General features: G+C 42.2%; 1 protein-coding gene across 1 annotated transcript; it reads right to left on the reverse strand.

Annotated features, from left to right (window-relative positions):
- Positions 1–5,127: 5,127 nt before the first annotated feature.
- Positions 5,128–18,103, reverse strand: MIS18A (MIS18 kinetochore protein A). Its single transcript, XM_079922896.1, has 5 exons — positions 17,752–18,103; positions 13,905–13,971; positions 11,546–11,668; positions 8,870–8,966; positions 5,128–8,282 (listed from the first exon to the last, which is right to left on the reverse strand). The coding sequence occupies exons 1-5, from the start codon at positions 18,092–18,094 to the stop codon at positions 8,202–8,204; spliced, it is 711 nt and encodes a 236-aa protein (XP_079779022.1). The 5' UTR covers positions 18,095–18,103; the 3' UTR covers positions 5,128–8,201.
- Positions 18,104–19,702: the final 1,599 nt, after the last annotated feature.

Below are 19,702 nucleotides of genomic sequence, written 5' to 3' on the forward strand. Positions count from 1 at the left end.
CCCACACCCAGACACTAAGGAACCCAAATAACCACTTTTCTTTTGCCTCTTCAAGCTTAAGGGCCTCTCTCCCCAAGCTCTGAGACATCCTTTACTACCCGCAAAAAGAGTGTCTTGAGAAGGCAAAGCCCCTGACACCTTCCTACCCTATCAAGTACCTTCTCATGAGAGGAAGCAACAATTTCAGGTTACCATAGGGTGGATTTCCACATTATTAAGAGCTGTGGTTTTCTCTCATGGCTTTCCTGATAGCTAAAAGCAGCAAGATATTTCCAATGCCATTTATTTCCAAACCTCCTCTTGCATATTTGAATGTGGCTTAAATGTCTATCTGCTTAGCTTCTGTCCCACACTGACTGCACACGTGAGGCCCGTTTGCATCTTGCTTCAAGTGGCAGAGTTGCATCCACACCCCACCCCCAATTCCAAGAATTCATTGTATTTGGTTAGGAAAAAAAAATGATACAAAGTATTTTTAACTGGATGTGGGAGGAGAAAGATGGAATACATAAGACAGTGGAGTGATCACAGGTGGGTAATTACACACGTAAATGAGTTCAACTTGGTATTTTTCCTTTGAATTCCTATTTACATTGGCTAACAATGAATTTTCTAACCCCACACCACCACTGCATTTTGGGGCAGTTTCGTTTTAGTCTTATATGTCACTTCTGAAATATTAAAAGCAATTCAGAATGCTTGGGTATAAAATTTTTTCTCAGCTTAGACATTTTTCACATTTTTCTGTTTATCATCATAACTGTACAAAGTAGACAAGGGATTAAAATTCTTCTCTTATTTAACAAGTATTAATTATCTCCAGCACACAAAGTCTCGTAACACATTGGGCCATGGGGAAAAAAAAAAATCCTAGTCTTACAGGAAAGTTTCCCACAAAATTATTATATGAAATCATACGAGGCAAGAAGAACATCCTGAAGTAATTCAGGAATGGTGAGGTGGGAGAAGTTACTTCTGACTGAGAAATCAGCAAGGGCTTCCTGGAAGAAGTGGCATTCAAGCAGGACCCCGAAGGACAGTAAGAACTCTCTATATATAGAAAAAGGGCAGGGGTGAGACACAAGCGTGTTCTGGTTGACAAAAGCTTAGAGTGCCAGATAGGAAAAGTGGGCGATATAGCTGGGAAGCCATCTGGGGCCAGATCAGGAGAACTGGAGTCTCAGATTAAGAGAACTGTATTCCGTGTGCTATGATGTAACACCGAACGTGAGAAGATTCATTTGACAATAGTGAGTTCATTGGATCAGGGGGTAGGAATTAAAGCATGAAGACCAACTAAGCAATAATTCAGGCAAGAAATAATGAAGCCTGAATAAGGATAAATGGTAACGGAGAAATGGGCAGGGAGGGGAAGAAGAGGCTTTGGGAAAGAAGAGAGGGCACCTGACAGTTGACTGGAGGTGGGGCAAGGAATGGCGAAGAGGCTGTGTGACTCTAGGGTTTTGCGACCAGGGCACAAGGAGGAGGACAATGTCACTGAGAACTCAGGAGGCATGGGAAGGGGACAGGGGTGTGCAGGGCCTTGAGAAGAAACGGTCAGTTCCCATCAGAGCAAACATGCTGCATGCATCTGGAGGGCATGGGGCTAGGGTGGTGGAGGGATTCGGGTCATTGGGAATTCAGAGCAGGGCCTGGGGAGACAGTTCAGGGCTGTAGGAGTTAGAGACCCAGCACTGGCCACTGAGGTCATGGCAGGGTGGGAAGTATCCAAGAGAGCCTAGAGAGAGAAACAAAGGCAAGGGCAGAAGCAAAAGGAGGCAACAGGAAGGAGAGCGGACGGAAAGGGCAGCAAGGAGGAGGGCAGGTCAGATGCCGCTAAGGACGGAGCACGAGAGCATTTGTTTTTTGGTCTGACAAAAACTTTCACACAGGGACTTCCCTGGGGGCTCAGTAGTTAAGAATCCGCCTGCCAATGCAGGGGACAAGGGTTCGAGCCCTGGTCCGGGAAGATCCCACATGCCGCAGAGCAACTAAGCCCGTGCACCACAACTACTGAGCCTGCACTCTAGAGCCCGTGAGCCACAACCACTGAGCCCACGCGCCACAACTACTGAAGCCCGTATGCCTAGAGCCCGTGCTCTGCAACAAGAGAAGCCACCGCAATGAGATGCCTGAACACCACAACGAAGAGTAGCCCCTGCTCGATGCAACTAGAGAAAGCCCGCATGCAGCAACAAAGACCCAATGCAGCCAAAAATAAATAAATAAATAAATTTATTAAAAAAACTTTCACACACACACAACAATAAAGATATAATGAAGCCTGATAGCCATGCAACCATGACCAGTGATCAAGCCATGCCCATGCGATCCCTCCCTCTTGCTGTATAGTTACTTTACTGAAACGTTTTACAGCAAATCCCAGGCCTCATGGCATCTTGCCCCTGCATATTTCATCATGTGTCACTGACAAATACGGACAACTGAGAAGAGAATTTTAAAGGGGAGGACAATTTTAAATTGTTGGAAGTTTTAGGGCTTTCAGAGACAGTAGCACTTTGAAGGAGCTCCTTGGTGGCTTTCAAAAGAGTGGATTCAGTAATGCCCAGGGTGGAATACCACACGGGGTGGAGTGGGTACAGTTACAAGTAGGATAGCAGGGTCACAGGCAGGATGTTTGTCACCAAGAAGAGACCTGGGCATGCTTGCAGGGTGAGATTCGAGAAACCAGAGTGGACGGAGGCTGACAATGTGAGAAAATAGGTACGTGATGCAGCAATATTCAAGCAGTCCATTGAACAATAAATGAGCATTTACCACGTGGCTGCATTCCTCGCAGCACAAGCCAAAAGACAGATAAAATCACTGCCCTCATGGAGATAACACTCCAATAGAGAGACAGACATTAAACACACAAACATAAAATATGATGTTCGGTGTGATAAGTGCAGTAACATCAATGACACACAGAAGGTGGCTGCAAGGGAGACGTAAGATACATGGAAAGGTGAGAGCCTGAAACAGGCCAGCCAGCACCTCTGGGCAGAGCAGGGGAGAGGCCGGGAGATACGACAGCCAGAGAATCTCAACGTAGGGACAAAGGAAGGGAAGGCAACTCACATCAAGGGGGCTCAATCAGCTTCAATTATAAGAAAAAAACAAGGGAGAAGCTCATGACTTCTAAACCCTCTGGACACTAAATTGCTAATACTACAGTAACGGATATAGCTTCCCTTTATGTGTTTTACTGCTAGGAAGCAAGGAAGCACCACAAATGCACCCAGTGTAAAGAAGCAGCAGCATTGCACAGGAGGAAAGCCCAGGCTCCGTTCACCAGCCGAGCAGGACTTCAGGCACTTTATTTAACTTCTCTGAGCCTCAGTTTCTGCATCTATAAAATGGGAATAAGGATTTCTATGAAAGACGGTTTCGTGAGAATGGGGTGAGACAAGCTAGGTGGAGCTCTGAGCACAGCCCTTGGTACACAGTAAATGATCACTAAATGCTGCCTAAGAACAGAAAGGTGACCCCCGGGGGAGGCAACTGTGACAGTGAAAAGCAGCTGTCTGTCCCCTTCAGGGAAAACTCTTTGATGGCTTCATAAGATTTCTCTTCAAAATGGTCACACACTCTTGTATTTGCTTTGGAAAGTGTTACTCAATGGAACATACATCCTACTTTTGCAAAATTTCTATGATTCTCAAGAAGCCTCCGAAATTACAAGCCTGCAGCTGAGACACAAAGGTGACGGTGTTAAGAGAACTAAATTATCCTCAAGTCTTCGAACAGCTCCTGGATTCTCATTTCTTTCCTTTATTTCTGGTTTCCTTTCAGCTTACATGAGTTGTAAGGTCGAAAGGGCCCTTGAGAAATTACCTTGTCCCCCTCTCCGCCTTAAAATTAAATAGAGGATCTAAAAACCACGGTGGTCATTGTTTAGGGGAAAAAAGTTATCGAGTTAATTAAATTTTGTCAAGCGCGCAGAGGTCAAAAGGGGGCTGATTTGAATGAAATGAGGCCAGTTCTCTTTGAAATCACATTTGGGCCAATAAAACTCCAGACTCCAGAACATCCCTTCCTCAGATCCCCTCACTTCACACTCTCTGCCTCTCAGATTATCATCACAAGATTTTTAGGCAAGTGTAAACACTCCAAAGAGACTACAGTTATATAGACTGGCCTTGACTGCACTCGGACCATCGTGATCAGAGGCCTGGATAACAAAACACCCTACAGACGGAACCCAGCTCTCATTAAACAAAATTAACCATCAGTACCCAGAACATGTCTGGGTTGAAGAGTAAATTATCTTCCCTCAGTTCAAAAGTGATGGCAAACGAACTTTCTTTCCATGTTCCCAGGCAAGCAACTGCCCAGTAATTTATCTTATTCAGGAAGAACAAAAAAATGTGTGCAACATTGACTACATAAAATCTTAAGCCATTTGCTTTCAGGTATCTTACTTTTTCCTCAGAAGAGGTCAAGACGGTGACTACTGAATCACTGAGGTCTAAAGATACAGCATTTCATGTTAGATTTATTTAATAAAAAGATCTTAGGACTTGGTCTTCTGGGTGTTGAATAGAGAAGTCATTTTCTCTTCTCCAACTTCAAGTCAAACAGTATAGAGGGAGGTTCAAAATATACAGTAATGTGCTGGGAAACCAGCTCTTTGGGGGGAAGAAATCCTGATTTTTTTAGCACTTGCAAAGTTCTCTGGTGTAAATATTCCTAATCGTGGCCAATTTGAAGCTACCAAGGATTGAACAACTGGCTCACAAATTCCTGAAATTTTAACCATTGGCTCTCAGCTCCTGCGCACCCTGGCGTCAGACAAAGAGGCGACTGGTTGAAGATTTCTTTCATGTCTCCTCTCTTATTTGACAAGTAAACTCAATTGTTAAGCCACTAAACAGTGTGAATTTCATACCATAGGATCACTTTTAAACAGGTTTTAAAGTAGATATTTCATCCTAGGTAGTCATTAAAAATCAGGTTATAAAGGAATGTTTAATGATGCAGAAATGTTTAAAGTATTTTTATTAAAAACAATATGACAAGAACAATTCCAAATGTGCATATAAAACAAGGATATACTCCAAAAAGTGAATAATTATTCTAGTTGTGAGATTGTGCGTGGGTTTTATTTTGTTCTTTGTACTATTGTTCTACTTTTCAAATTTTCTACAATGTTCATGTATTTGTAATTAGAGAAAGAACTAAATCCAGTGTGTGTATATATATATATATACACATATATATATATATACACACACATATATATATATCTTAATATGGTGTTTCAGATTTTTTTCTTTTACATCCATACAATCTTATGGGTAGACTGGCTAGAAGACTAAACCAGATCCACCCTATTTAAACAAGGCTAAATCTTTGTCACTTGTTTTTGGACGCTTTACAGCTTTCAAAGTACCATCATAAGCATTGTCTAATTTATCTGATGCAAGGGAAGCAGGTTATTATACTTCATTTTACAGAAGAGGAAAGAGGCTCAAAATGACTAAATGATTTGCCCAAGGTCACATGGCTAATAAAGCAATTAAAGGGGGGACTCTAGCCCAGGATTTCTGCTACCCCTGAGATTTCCCTCAAAATCTCATCACGTTGGTCATCAGGGGCTCTTCTCTCAAGAAGTTCCTACTGAACACCCAGACCCATCTCTGCAAGGAGGCACTCTCCTGGTTTTGCCCATTTTAAATTCCGGAAGCCTGACTAGAATCACCAGGGAGGACGCACTCCATTCAGGTATCAATCCTACACAAGCAACCCCCAGAGCAAGCGCTTCAGCTTGGAAGTTTATGAACATAACAGGATAGCTTGCTGAGAACAGCAGAACCCACACTCTGGGATGAAAACCATGTACAATGTTCGACACACATGCATTTACAACGATCTGTCAATGTCATGTAACAGATCCTGATACTAGCCTCCATAGCTTCTCCCTAAAGGACTGGGTGGTACCCTTTCACAGAGATGGCTGAAGAAACAAATTCTGGGTAGATCCTATCTGAAGCCTCTTTGGTGAGTCCTGTGCAATTTGCACTGGAATGTCCATGTCTAGCTTCAGGACGCTTACTCCTGCTCATGGGCAGTGCTTTGCCAGGGCTTAGTAACCAGAAACAACAGCGCACAGCATTATTCAGTGATAAGGAATAGAAACAACTCATTCCTCAGGTCGTAGGTTTTAGTATGTGGCTATATAAGGCAAGTTTAAAAAAAAAAAATAGCATTCTGATGAGACATCATGCAAAGCCAGAAAAGCCAGGCCACCAGCCTTCAGGGAACAGGTGGCCTCAGGAGAGGCTGGCCCGGAGTGTGGGAAAGGCCCGTCTCCTCCTAAGTGCCACAGAGCAGCACACAGGGAGGATGAAGCAGTCTCACGTGGACCCCTCGAGTAAGCAGTGTGGGAGCCTCAGAGCTCTCTCTCCCATGGTGATAGCAAGGCCATCCCTTCAGTGACATCACGGCAGAAGCCAGATACGGACTGTGCCTTACAAGGAGATATATATTTTATAAATATATATTTTATATATAAATATATATATTTCCTGGGATTTGCTTTTAGATGCTTCAGCAAAGACCCTGTGATACGAATGTGTGCGAGCTCTCCACCTGCACCCCAGGGACGGGTAGTTAACTTCATCTGAAGGACCCCAACTGGAGATAAAATTCCAGGGGTGGCGAATTTGCAGGGAAACACTAATGAAAGGCCCACACTTGGAGAAGCCACAAAGGCACTTGGGCTGTTTATTTCCCAAACCACCACAGAGGCTTGCTTAGCACTGTGGATATTAGAAATTACTCTTCTTTGGTGAAATGAGTAGTTTTCAAGATGTATGGATTAGCTAGAAATTCTGCCCCAGAATGAACAGGGTAAAAGGAATTAGGGAGCCAAACTGCCTACCTCTTTGGAATGGCCCTGAAAGTGACTGTTGGAGAATTCTGTTACCCGTGCAAGCAGAAAGTTAGCTGAATCTCGCTGTTAAAATACTCTCCCATCTGTTCTAAATGAACATCCATGCAAGTGCCACCGAAGCACCTAAAAGGACAGGCCCCTGGGACTTCCTCAAGCTTACTGAGGCAGGATGACTGTTTTGTTGCCAGCAGGTGTTGAGAAGAGACCTGGACGGCTCCCTAATTTCAAATTATTAGAGGCTGCTGACAGATACATCAAAAAAGAACTCAATAATTGTGAATGATCAATGATCGAGTCAATCTGACTTGGGAACTTTTATATGACAACTTTAAGTCTCCTCAGACATAATCAGGGCAGTTCTCAAACATGCTGAGTACTAACATTATGCGGCCTCATGTCCACTCGAAAGCAGAGATGGCCTGGGGAAACGTGGGGTTACCTTGACGGTCCTAAGCTGGACCCTCACACTGCCATGCCCAGTATATGTGTAGAGTTCATGACACCAGGATTTCTGAGCTCAGGTAAATAACTGTTTTGGAAAAATCAACTGTAAAGCACTTTGTTTTAATCTTTATTTTCTCCCTCATTATAAAAACAACATGTGCTTACTCGACGTCTTACATTATAGAAAACTGGAAAACTGGAAACTTCCCCAGAACCCCACCCTCAGAAATGATTACTACTCTTTTTGGTAAATATTCTGCCAGGTTTTTTTGGCATATAGTAGTAAATAAACAGGGTCAAGTGGAATTCTACCGCCACTAGAATACGTGCTATTCTGCTCTCGTGCAAGGTTTTGAATAGTTCTGACAAATAACTGACCAGTTTCTCCACAGAGCTGTACGCATTAGTTTTCAGAGGAGATTCAACCACACAATGGGTGGGAAAACTTCTAAGATTTTCTTACCACTCAATATTAAATATTGTTCAAAGTATTAAAGGTGAAATAAAGTTTTTAAAAAATAAGAAATAAAGAATAACGAATTTGGTACTGAGGAGAAAACCGTTCAGAAAATTATGGCGGTTTATCAAAATAAAAACTACTAAATTTCACTTCCAGGAAGTATCACGACTTTAAAATTGGAATTTAGGAAACAATCATCTTTTTACCATCAAATACAGCTGGAAAAGTAATTCTACAATTCTTCTCATTTGATCAGTTGATCAGTTCAAGAGAATGTAAAGTACATGACCATTTTGAATTCTTTCAGTTCTAAGTGAAGTAAGTTATAACGAGAATTGCTACATATGAAACAACTGTCCATCAGCGAAGGACTCCAGAATGGGAGACTTGGAACAGATTTCAGCTTTTGCAGCTGGTAAAGGGCAATTTTGATTCAACCTCCCAAAGCTTTGTTTGCAATGCTGTCAAAACATCTTCCATCTATTGAATTGAAATAAGAATATAAAAAAAAATACATGATTAAAATCATACATGGTTAAATATGATTAAAATATTCATCATTAATACAATTTCTGAATATGTTATGCATTATACACAGATAGTAAGTATTTAACAGAATTCCATTTAAATAAGACATAAGTTTATTAACAGTAGTTCTCAACCTCTAATCTGTAGCTTTTTTATACATTCATCACTATCTTGCCTATCTGTGAGAGGATGTTAACATTCAAAAACAAGGCTATTTTTACCATGCAATAATGATTTAAGAAGATATATTTCTATTTTAATAGTTTTAGAATATATACTACTTTGATTTTAGTATGAAATGTCTTCTTTATTATTTTTTTGATATAGCTTTAGCTTAATTTGTAGTTTGGCTCCCCCCAAAATCAACTTTACTAACAACTGAAATAAATAAGTAAGAATAAAATAAAATAAGCACTCTCTTCCCATGAAAGTGCTAAGGTCAAAACAGAAAACACATTAAGGATTATTCGCGGAGGAGCACTTGATCACTGACTGGAAGTTGTTCATACAAAGATACAAAAAGTGCAGAACAAGATTACCTGCTTCAGAGATTTTTCTATTTCAACTCGGCTTTCAAGATTAAAAAGCTCTTTATCTTCTGACACAATTTGCTTTTCAGAGGACCCTAAAACATAACTGAAGTATAATAACAGTACAGAGTTAAAACGTGAAAAGGGAGTAAATATAAAATGTACATGAATAATATTAAGGGAATTCCCTGGTGGTCCAATGGTTAGGGCTCTGCGCTTCCACTGTAGGGGACACAGGTTCGATCCCTGGTCGGGGAACTATGATCCCACATGCAGGGCAGCGCAGCCATAAGTAAGTAAATAAATAAATACAAAAAATAATGATATTAAAACTTGAATATGTATATCAAACTATATATTAGTACCAAGTAAACACATAAAACAACTACTTTTGTTAATAGCAACCTACATAGGAAGCTGAACTACATGAAATCATGTTTTTCTCCATAACAGCTTTGTCCGAGAGCCCTACATATTTCCCAATATTATAAGTATTTTGTTATTGGAAATCAGCTTGCTCTGTAGTAAGTTGGGTGGCAAAACATTACCACTCATGGTTCAAAATTCTATTTTAAAGTTTTACAAGATCCTGAAGAAGCCACTGCTTTATATCACTTTTTTTTTTTTTTTAATGTAACTTCTCAGGAACGTGTGCATTTTCAAGTTTGACTTTTAGTATATAATTTGTGTAGTCAACTCTTGATTACCTAGATTTGGGCAACTTCAACAGTTATCCTGTAACTTATGTTTTGCTCCACTCTCTGGGGTGATGAGATGCTGTGGTTTAGAAAATACAAAGAACAGAAAAATTGGCCTGGTAATGGAAGGAAAAGAGGCCCAGCTTTGGTAACAAATAAATCTAAACAGTAGGGAAGGAGGTGCTGGTATTTCTCAAAGAAAGAAACTTGACTCTTTTGCGTTTCTTTAGTAGAAGTCTTTCCTTACATGTTAACGACTTCAATATGTCCCTTCTTTTGTCAAATAAGAACAGTCTTCTCTTGGAAACCCAAGATTAAATTGATTAAATTTCTGAAAAATGACATGGGAGGCAAAATTGCAGAAGGCAATTAATATCCTGTTTAGAAAAGAAAAATGAGATGGGGGAAAAAATTAAACGGTATTGAGTAATTTATAACACTGTAAATAAACATTACAGAGGGCATCCACTTCTAAAACAAACCAGGTTCCTCGTCATTAAAATTCTGCCCCAAGAGGTATTCAACTGCTCAGGAAAAAACAGCTTCAATACTATGACCCTCTATGGAGAAATCTTCCACACATTTTCTCTTATACAGATATGCATCACTTTTAAAGTTTTGTACCCACCATACTGAAGAGTTCATGTTGTTTATACCTGTACTCTCCCCCACATAATTTTCACAAATCTTAGTAGAGCTCTCATGGAGATTAAGGGAGCAGTTGTTTGGGCCTGGGTCTTCTATTTAAAACCAAAACAGATCGGATCCCTCTCTAGGCAGGCCTGCCTGCTTTACATCAATGAGCAGTGCTTGCTATACTATTCTCTTGTGTAAGGAATATAAAAAGTTTGCAGATTTTATCATTTTGACCTAAACCTGTCTAGTTTCAAAGAAGGTGGCAAAACTGCAGTCATCAAAGAATAATTAAATGAAAAATTATAATTATAAGAAGAAGAATACTGTTTTAAATTCTTTAAAGAGAAACTCTAAGAAATTCAACCGGAGTGACGAAATACCTCGAGTGATGAAAGTATAGGCATTTTTTTTTTCTTCTTAAATTGTTCTTCTTTCCTGATACTTAAGGTTTCCTAGGCATCTTTAAAATCTTAAGGGTTACATCTTTTCCAGGATAAGTGAAAATACACTGGGGTCAACTGATTAATTGTTTCCTGTTTTAAAAAGGCTAGTGAATTAGAGGGCCATTAAGATATCTGTCATCAGACCCTAATTCACCTGGTCTCCTCACGCTTTTTAGAAGTCTTGAAAAATGAAGGTACTTCCTTGCATCTCTCAAAACAAGCAGACAATTATCTACCACCCTCAAGGAAATAGTTGGACTTTGTATTTCTACTTTTCCAGAACACCAAAGGGACTTTCTTTCCTGACCATTTCTGTCCTATTTCTTTATGATATTCTAGGAGACTAAAAACTAGAGGGAAAAATAAAATGGACAAAATATATTGATCCACACAATGGCTTTTAAAAAAAATCCTATTAAACTAAATTCGATTGTTAAGAAAAACAACATATTTTTACTCTGAAAAATGTTCTCAGTGTTTTCTCCTACAATTTAGAATGACAGATTTTTCCAATAGCAAATAAATCGGGTCCAAACAAAAAATCACTAGCAGGGCTTCCCTGGTGGTGCAGTGGTTGAGAGTCCGCCTGCCGATGCAGGGGACACGGGTTCGTGACCCGGTCCGGGAAGATCCCACATGCCGCGGAGCAGCTGGGCCCGGGAGCCATGGCCGCTGAGCCTGCGCGTCCGGAGCCTGTGCTCCGCAACGGGGGAGGCCACAATAGTGAGAGGCCCGCGTACCGCAAAAAAAAAAAAAAAAAAAAAAAATCACTAGCTTTATTGTCAGAAGTTACTTAAAAATATATTTTAACCAGTGTTGATTTAGTTTCGATGTTTTCATACCAATTTCTCTGGAAGCAAGTTTCTGAGAATTCATTTGTGAGCTATTCATTTATACATCAAACTTACCTTTCAATGGCTTCGACACTGAGACAGAACAAGTCCCTCTTGTAGTCTAGATTCTTGGGTGTGCACCTGTATACGTAGCCGAGGTTGAGGGAACACCCTGCGCAGTACAAAGTCTCCAGGATGCTGCAACAAGAAATGCCACTGCTTTAGCAACTGGTTATAACAAAAATCCCACTGTTGAGATCCATAAACACCTAAACATTTAAGTTGCTAAAGTATGTTATTCTGACCCTACTAAGTCATATGTACAGAAGAAGGAAAAAAATGATAGTAAGATGCTTACATCAGAAATGTAGACAGTCGCCTCCAGGCGGCACTGCCTTAAGCATCCAGTGACAAAGGGCATGTACAAAAGTGACGAGAACAGGGTGTACTAAGGTAGTGTTTTCCTAGAATGCAAATGCCTCAATTCAGTATTAAGAAAAATTAACTAAAATTGTGAAATAAGACAAAAAGATTCTACATGTCCTTGTAATGTTATACTGTCCACCAAGGATCACTAACATTCTGGGGAAGGGATAGGCAAATTTTTTTCTGTAACGATCCAGAGAACAAATATTTTAGGCTCTCAGGCCAGATGGTGTCTGCTGCAACTACTTGCCTCTACCACTGTTCGCACAGAAGCCGCCACAGATAACACATAACTGATCTGTGTCCCAATAACAATGTATTTACAAAAACAGGCGCTTGGGACTTCCCTGGCAGTCCAGTGGTTGAGACTTCGCCTTCCAGTGCAGGGGGTGCGGGTTTGATCCCTGGTGGGGGAACTAAGATCCCACATGCCTCGGGGCCAGAAAACCAAAACATAAAACCAAGCAATATTGTAACAAATTCAATAAAGACTTTAAAAATGGTCCACATCAAAAAAAAAAAATTAAAAATAAAAACAAACAAACTGGTGCTTGGCCCATGGGCCATAGTTTGGCATAAAGGATGGGTTCAGGTGATACAAGTAAATAGGACTTAGAAACACTGGTTCAGAGCGAGAGTCAATTCCCTTTTCAATTCTCTAACAATCCTGATTATATATAAAGAGAAGAAAGTCTCAGTCTGGTGCTAGAATGTCTTTAACCTGCATCTCACAGTTGCAAATCTTTTAACAGTAGGAGAACAGACCTCAGGCTCAGCACCAGCCGGGCAATACTATCTCAGCTAGAATTTAATAACATGTGTTTTCAGTGTAATTATCTTCACAGTTACTTTCCAGTTACAGCAAATGACACATTTATGGCAGTAATAGAAAGATTCCTTTTTAAATAAATTTAAATAAAAATTAGGAGTCAGTTTAATGAAAAATATTAAGTACATGATAGCACAGCTGTTACACGGATATGGCAAAAATGGTAAAGCTGACGTCAAAGTGACCAGAGCTGGGAAGTAGAGTACACTCTGCAGGAAACAAAGAGAAATAACAAAGCATCATCCTCGCCCTTACTAATCAGTCCTGCATCCTGAGTGAAGCTGGAACCTCCTCAGGCCTTGCTTTCTTCATCTACAGAATGAGAAGTGATCTAAGGCTGGGTTCTCCAAATTTTAATCACCAGCATGCCAACAGTATAATTTTTGTTATATCCACATACTACCTGTCCTATTATGAATTTAATTCTCCTTAAATAGAGTCATTTTTTAAATTAAAATACACTTCATTTGAATGGGACACTCTAACGTTACTAAAATGAAAAGCCACCATTTTAAAATAAAAAATATATATGATCATTAATTTCTGTTCAACTGCCTGTGTCCCACGTATTCATATACGTCAGTATGACACGTTTCGGGCAACAATACTAGAAGGCAGAGCTTCCCATTCAGTTTGCTGAGGACGCCACTTGCAGCAGATGCGTGGCAGGTATAGCAAGATTCTGACCACTTCAACCATTGGAGTGGCAGCACAGGGCCTGCGAGTGCTGGAGGCCCCATGCTGCTGTTTCTGCAGCCCTGTCTGTTTACCTCAATAGGCCGTATACGTGTGTATGCATGACCTTAGCATTTTCTCTGGGCGCCATGACATGAAAAAGGTAGGGAGCGTTCACCTAAAGCATCCTTGGGCTTGGAGAGTCCATGATACAGATATTTTCCTTTTCTACTTTTATTTTCGATTTTCTTCACAACAAGCGCAAACACCCAAAAAGGGAGTGTCAGAATGTGCCCTGAGAGGTTTAGAAACGCTTCCATCTCATGTCTAAGGGAGACCACCAGCACTCAAGAATTGGTATATTAGAATGACTGCTTTTATACTGATTACCATGAAAAAAGTTTGATCCCAAACCTTACTGCTGATGGTCTCCTTAAAGACTTTTATTTGAAAAATAAACATTTTCGCTAATGTACATATTCACATAGATATAGCCTTACTCACCAACCATTTTCATTTTTACGTTTGGATAGTATCTGTTCCTTATCCACAGAAACATTACAGGAAACACCTAGAAAGAAGAAAGTAACAATAATTTCTTAATGCCGTTTGTTACAATACACACGCAGACATTGAGAGAACTTCTAATTCAACTTTTATTTTAGAACCCAGAAGGCCAGAAAAAAAAAAAAGGCTCAAAAGTCCCACACACGGGGTAGTTTAAGACTAAAGGTACAGGGTCTTCTGGAAAAAGAGAGCAGAATAAGAGTTATTTCCTTCCGTTCCCAGAAAACTCTGAAATTAACAAAGTGAATAAAAGTAGGAAGAAAAAAATTCAACTGACGGTAAACTTTGGGACAATTAGAACCTCAAATCACAGACTATCAAGAATATCCGCCAGACACAGTAAAACTGGGATCAACCCAAGGAAGAGGCTAAAAGCCTGTGCGTACATCTCCAGATCTCACACGCAGAGCTCGTTTCTCTAGAAGTAACTGAGAGGGTCCTCAGGAGCTCAGCCCAAAACCTTTTAGACCACAGCCTGGACAGGGGTCACAGCTGAACCCTAGAAGCAGCAGGAAACATTCCCGTTTCCCAAGTTCAGAACACACTAAAGGCGGGGGAATCGGGAGCAGAGGGACATGAAGAAAGGACAGCAGACCTACAATGGCCAGAACAGACTCTCGATTTCACCTCCCCTACAGTCTACCTTAACTCAGTAAATTCCACTTCCATCTACCCATCGCTCAAATCAGAAACCGGTATCACCCCTGAGTCACTGTCTCCTTACACTTCTCCCCGCAGAGACACTCCACAGATAAACCCTGTCAATTCTACCTCACAACCCTCACTCCAGCCCCCAAACCACCTCCACCTCCTCTGGCTGGACGGCTGCACTAGCTCCTCACTGACCTGCCCACTTCCATGCTTCTTCTTCTCTTCAGTGCATCCTCCAAAGAAAAGACTGGGTCATATCACTCTCCTGCTTAAACAACAACTCACGCACTAGAATAGATTCTCATTCCATAGAACAGCCTACAAGGCCCTAAATTTTCTGGCCCCTTCCTTCCTCCCTAAATCTTATCTTTAATCTACCATTTGGTCTCGCTAGCCTCAAGGCCCTTGCACTAGTTGCTCCCTGTGCCTGGAAAAAGCAAAGAGCATGACACCAGAACTGAACATGCAGCCAAGTTGACATTCCTGTATAAAGACAACAGAAAGACATTTTCAAGCGCTCAAACTTGACGTTTTCTTGGGGATGGGAAAACCACTGGTGAAGATTAATCAAATAAACAACACAGGAATGAGAAAGCTATTAATAAGCCTTCTCATTATTAATAAGAGTCCTGGACTTCAGAAATAAGTTCATAGAAACATTGTATTAAAGCTAAAGGACGATGCTATGGCTACGGAACAGTATGTAAATGTTATAAACCTTGACAAAGTAAAAACGATTAAACTAACTCCAATTGGAGTGGGGAGGGGAATGGAAATTAATCCAACATTCATTTTCTAATCTTTCACTGGGAGGAAGGGGGGAGGGTGTTAAATCAATTTGTCTAAAGCTGATAAAAAAGGATATTTATATATACTTTTTAAATTTTAAAAACTACTGGTATAGACAAACTAAATAACAGAATAGTGTTTTCATAGATAAAACAAAAGCGCCCACGTGATAAAGGAGAGAAAAGACGTAAAAACAGAAAGGATGGTAAAGATTTAGCACCAAACATATCAATATTATTTCTTAAAAATAACCTAAATGTCAATGACATTTATGTCAATGACATAAACTCACCTACTAAAAGGAAGAGCTTCTCCTACTGTATCAAAATCAACCCAAATACATACATGTTGTTCTAATGGTGGCAACACTGGGAAAAAACCCAGACCTCTGTCAACAGGGGCAGACTGGGAGGATGAATGGCATCTCCATTAAAGATATCACTTACGTGGCGCTTCCTGTGTCTTCTGAGCATATGACACACATCAACTCACTTAATCCTCCTAATCACCCCATTAAGTATTATCCCCATTTTTACAGAGGAGAAAACTGAGGCACAGAGAGACTAAGTAGCTTGCCCAAAAGACACAGCTAGTAAGTGGCAGGCCAGGATTCAAACCCATGCAGTTGAGGTCCATGATCTATACTGCCTCTCAGCAGGGGTACAACAAGAAGCTATTAAAAACGTGAAGTATATCTATATGCACTAATATGGAAAAATACTCAGAATATATGTGCAGAATAAAAAAGTAAGGATGCTTAACAGTATAAATAATATAATCTCAAGTATGTTTTGAAAAATTTACATCTTTAGGGAATTCCAAAAAATTTACATATTTAAACATGCTCATACATGCACGGAGAGTATCTGGAAGTATAAATGAGAATAAAGCATGTTGAACTCTGGGGACATGAGAGCGTCAGCATTGGGGGATAAATCCTTTTGCATTGATTTTAATAGCTGCAAAGGGTTAATCTCAATGAATTGTATGGGAAATGTATGTTCTTAGGCTTTTGTTTAACAACTGAAAGGGACTATCGTTAATTGCATCCTTAAGGAAAAGAGGTTCCAAAAAGTTTCAGGTTAACAGGTGGACACTGCTGTCCTCCTTTCTTCCCAATATATCCCAGGAAGGAAAACATTCCACAAATGTCAACGAATCGGTGGTGAATTTCTGCCATAAAATATTTACAGAATTCAAACAGAGCATAAATTTCATCTTGAAAACCACAAGTCCAAAAAGAACATACATTTTTACACCAACTCAGAAAAAATATGTGAACCACTCCCCTATACAAATACTATGAAAACAACAAAGCCAGGAAACGTTGGGGAAACATAAAGGTTTCAAAAGATACTGGCTCTACCAGTTACCTGTATGTTTACTACATCCTCCTTCCTCTCCAATTTTGATAGGATTGTTGGTGCTTTTATTGCAAGTCTCCTTTAATTTTTTTGATACCATTATGTTCTGTCAACTCTACGGTTGTTAACACTTCAGACGGTAAAGGTGTCCGCTGATACAACTATGAAGACTTGAGAAATCAACCCTGACATCCCCCGAAGGAAGCACGCAGCTGAAAAGCTTAATGTCCTAAACCATTAACAATACTATTTACCGATTAACAGCCCGCTAATTTCTATGAGGCGTAACACAGAATATCTACACCCTAAATGCTTACAACCTAGTTGGTCATTTTTTTCTAAGTAATGCTCACGACGACACTGATTCATCCACTGCTCTTCCGGGACGGGGGAACCTCAGAAAAGAACCTGTCACTCGTGAGTCCAAGGTGCAGGGATGACTCTCCTCCTCCCCTTTTTCTGGGACAGCTCACCGTCTCAGATTTTTCTGCTTTTAAAGACCCTGGGAGGGTCTTCCGTGGTGGCGCAGCGGTTAAGAATCTGCCTGCCAATGCAGGGGACTCGGGTTCGAGCCCTTGTCCGGGAAGATCCCACGTGCCGCGGAGCAACTAAGCCTGTGTGCCACACTACTGAGCCTGCACTCTGGAACCCGCGAGCCACAACTACTGAACCCATATGCCACAACTACTGAAGACCGCGCGCCTAGAGCCCGTGCTCCGCAACGAGAAGCCCCTGCAATGAGAAGCCCGCGCACCGCAACAAAGAGTAGCCCCCGCTCGCCCCAACTAGAGAAAGCCCACGTGCAGCAACGAAAAACCCAACGCGGCCAAAAATAAATAAATTTATTAAAAATAAACAAATAAATATAAATAAAGACCCTGGGAGGCCCCGAAACACCTCCGCCTCCTCCGGGGCCGCCCAGGTGCGGCACACCCGGCAAGAAGGCGGTCCTAAGTCCTAAGCCCCCCGCCCGAACTGACAGCGCAGCAGGATGCAGTTGGTGTCTTCCTGGCTCGTCACCCAGCTCAGCGAGTCGCCCAGCGGCCGCCGGCAACCAGAGCACAGAAACACCAGCGGCCTGTCCTCCTCCTCCGCCGGCTCCGCAGTCTCCTCGCGCCGCGTCCTTTCTGTGCTGGCCACCGACGCGTCCCCGCTCACGCAGCTCCACATGCTCGCCCACTTCTGCAGCAGCTGGTGGCGGCTCGAGTCTTCTGAGAGCCGCTTGCCTAAGAGCGAGGAGTTGCCCCACTTGCCCTTGTCGCCACACGCACAGCTAGTAGAGGAGCATGTTTTGCAACAAGCCTGAGACCAAGAACCCGCCATTAGCTACAAATTGCCTGCGCCGCGGAGGGTCACGGGGAAAACGCCGTTGCGCGTGCGCGAGGCGGGGCGAGGCGGCGCAGGGGGAGGGGGGAGGGGCGGCAGGCAGCCTGGGAGCGCGCTTGCTCGCGGTGGAGCGGGGCCTGGCGGGGGAGTCACTGCGCCTGCGTCGCGCTTTCCAGCCTTAGGAAATTGAGGCTGCCCGAGATCCGCTCGCTAGGCTGCCTGGGGAGAGAGTGCAGCCTCTTACATAGGAGGGGAAGCGTCTTTGAAAAAGTTAGTCCCACCGAACTACATTACCAGCCCCTCACGGAGACCTTGGCAATGGTTACGAAAGAGAATATGCCGCCTATACACCACTCAGAGATAGAGGAGTTGGGGCGCAGTCCTGCTTTCTCCGGCCTCCTCCCTCTATGTTTCTGTGGCTACAGCCCCTCAAATTTAGCGTGCCTGAGAGTCACCTGGGAGCTGGATGGGACACAGGTTTCTGAGCCCCACTGTGGACTGAAAAAACAATGCACGACTTAAAAGTTGAGAATTATGTTTTATGTGGTGGATTCGCTGAGGACTTCAGCCCAGGAGGCAGCCTGTCAGATAGTTGGGAGGGACTGCTCCAAAGAGGTAAGGAAGGAGCCAGGATACATAGGAGATTTTGGAAAAACAAACAAGTCAACAACAACAACAAAAACAGGTAGTTGGAACATCAGATGATGTTGTCTTTTTAAATTTTTTTATTTATTTATTATTTATTTTGGCTCTGCCGGGTCTTAGTTGCGGCACGCGGCACATGGGATCTTTAGTTGTGGCCTGAGACTGACCTTCATGGTTGTGGCTTTAGTTGTGGCATACGGACTCTTAAGTTGTGGCATGCGAACACTTAGTTGCGGCATGCATGCGGGATCTGGTTCCCTGACCAGGGATCAAACCCGGGCCCCCTGCACTGGGAGCGTGGAGTCTTACGCACTGGACCACGAGGGAAGTCCCAAATGATCACTGTTAATTAAAGAAAACCAGACATCTGAAGTTAATGAATTTAGTGCTTTTTTGTATATGGGAAGATGCAAGAATCTGGGCTCATTGAAATCAGGGCTGCTACAGTGGCTGATGGCTCGATAGCCAAAACATCCTTTGTTTACTCGTATGGCAGGCACCATTCTTCGTCCACACCCCCTTCACAGATTCTCCATCAATAGGTCAGGATGGGCCCAAGAATTTGCTTAACAGGCTCCTGGGTGATGCAGATGCTGTCAGTCGGGGCACCTCCACTTTTGGTTGCCACTGCTTTAGTTTGTCTGCCTAACTTCCTTGAGGTGGAGAAAGCAAGGGTTGTTGGGGAGCCACCCTGTCACATGTTCCTTTTATGCATTGTTATTGCTCTAACGAGACCCCGGAAAGGGCCCCAGATCACTCAGACTAGCACTGCAAGGACAAGCTGGAAAGGTGGGTGTGGGCAGCAGTGGTGTCGCTGGAAAGCATGGAAGTGCCTCTGCTGTCTGGATCTGCGAGCCCCTCGCCCCTTGCACCAAGCGAGCATTCCTTCTGTCTGGTAAGGACAGCCTTCCTCAGCTGCCCCAGAAAGCCGGCCTCTGACTTTAAAGCACCACAGGTTAG

Source organism: Stenella coeruleoalba (genome assembly GCF_951394435.1).
Source record: "Stenella coeruleoalba genome assembly, chromosome: 5".
Classification (NCBI taxonomy): Eukaryota; Metazoa; Chordata; class Mammalia; order Artiodactyla; family Delphinidae; genus Stenella; species Stenella coeruleoalba.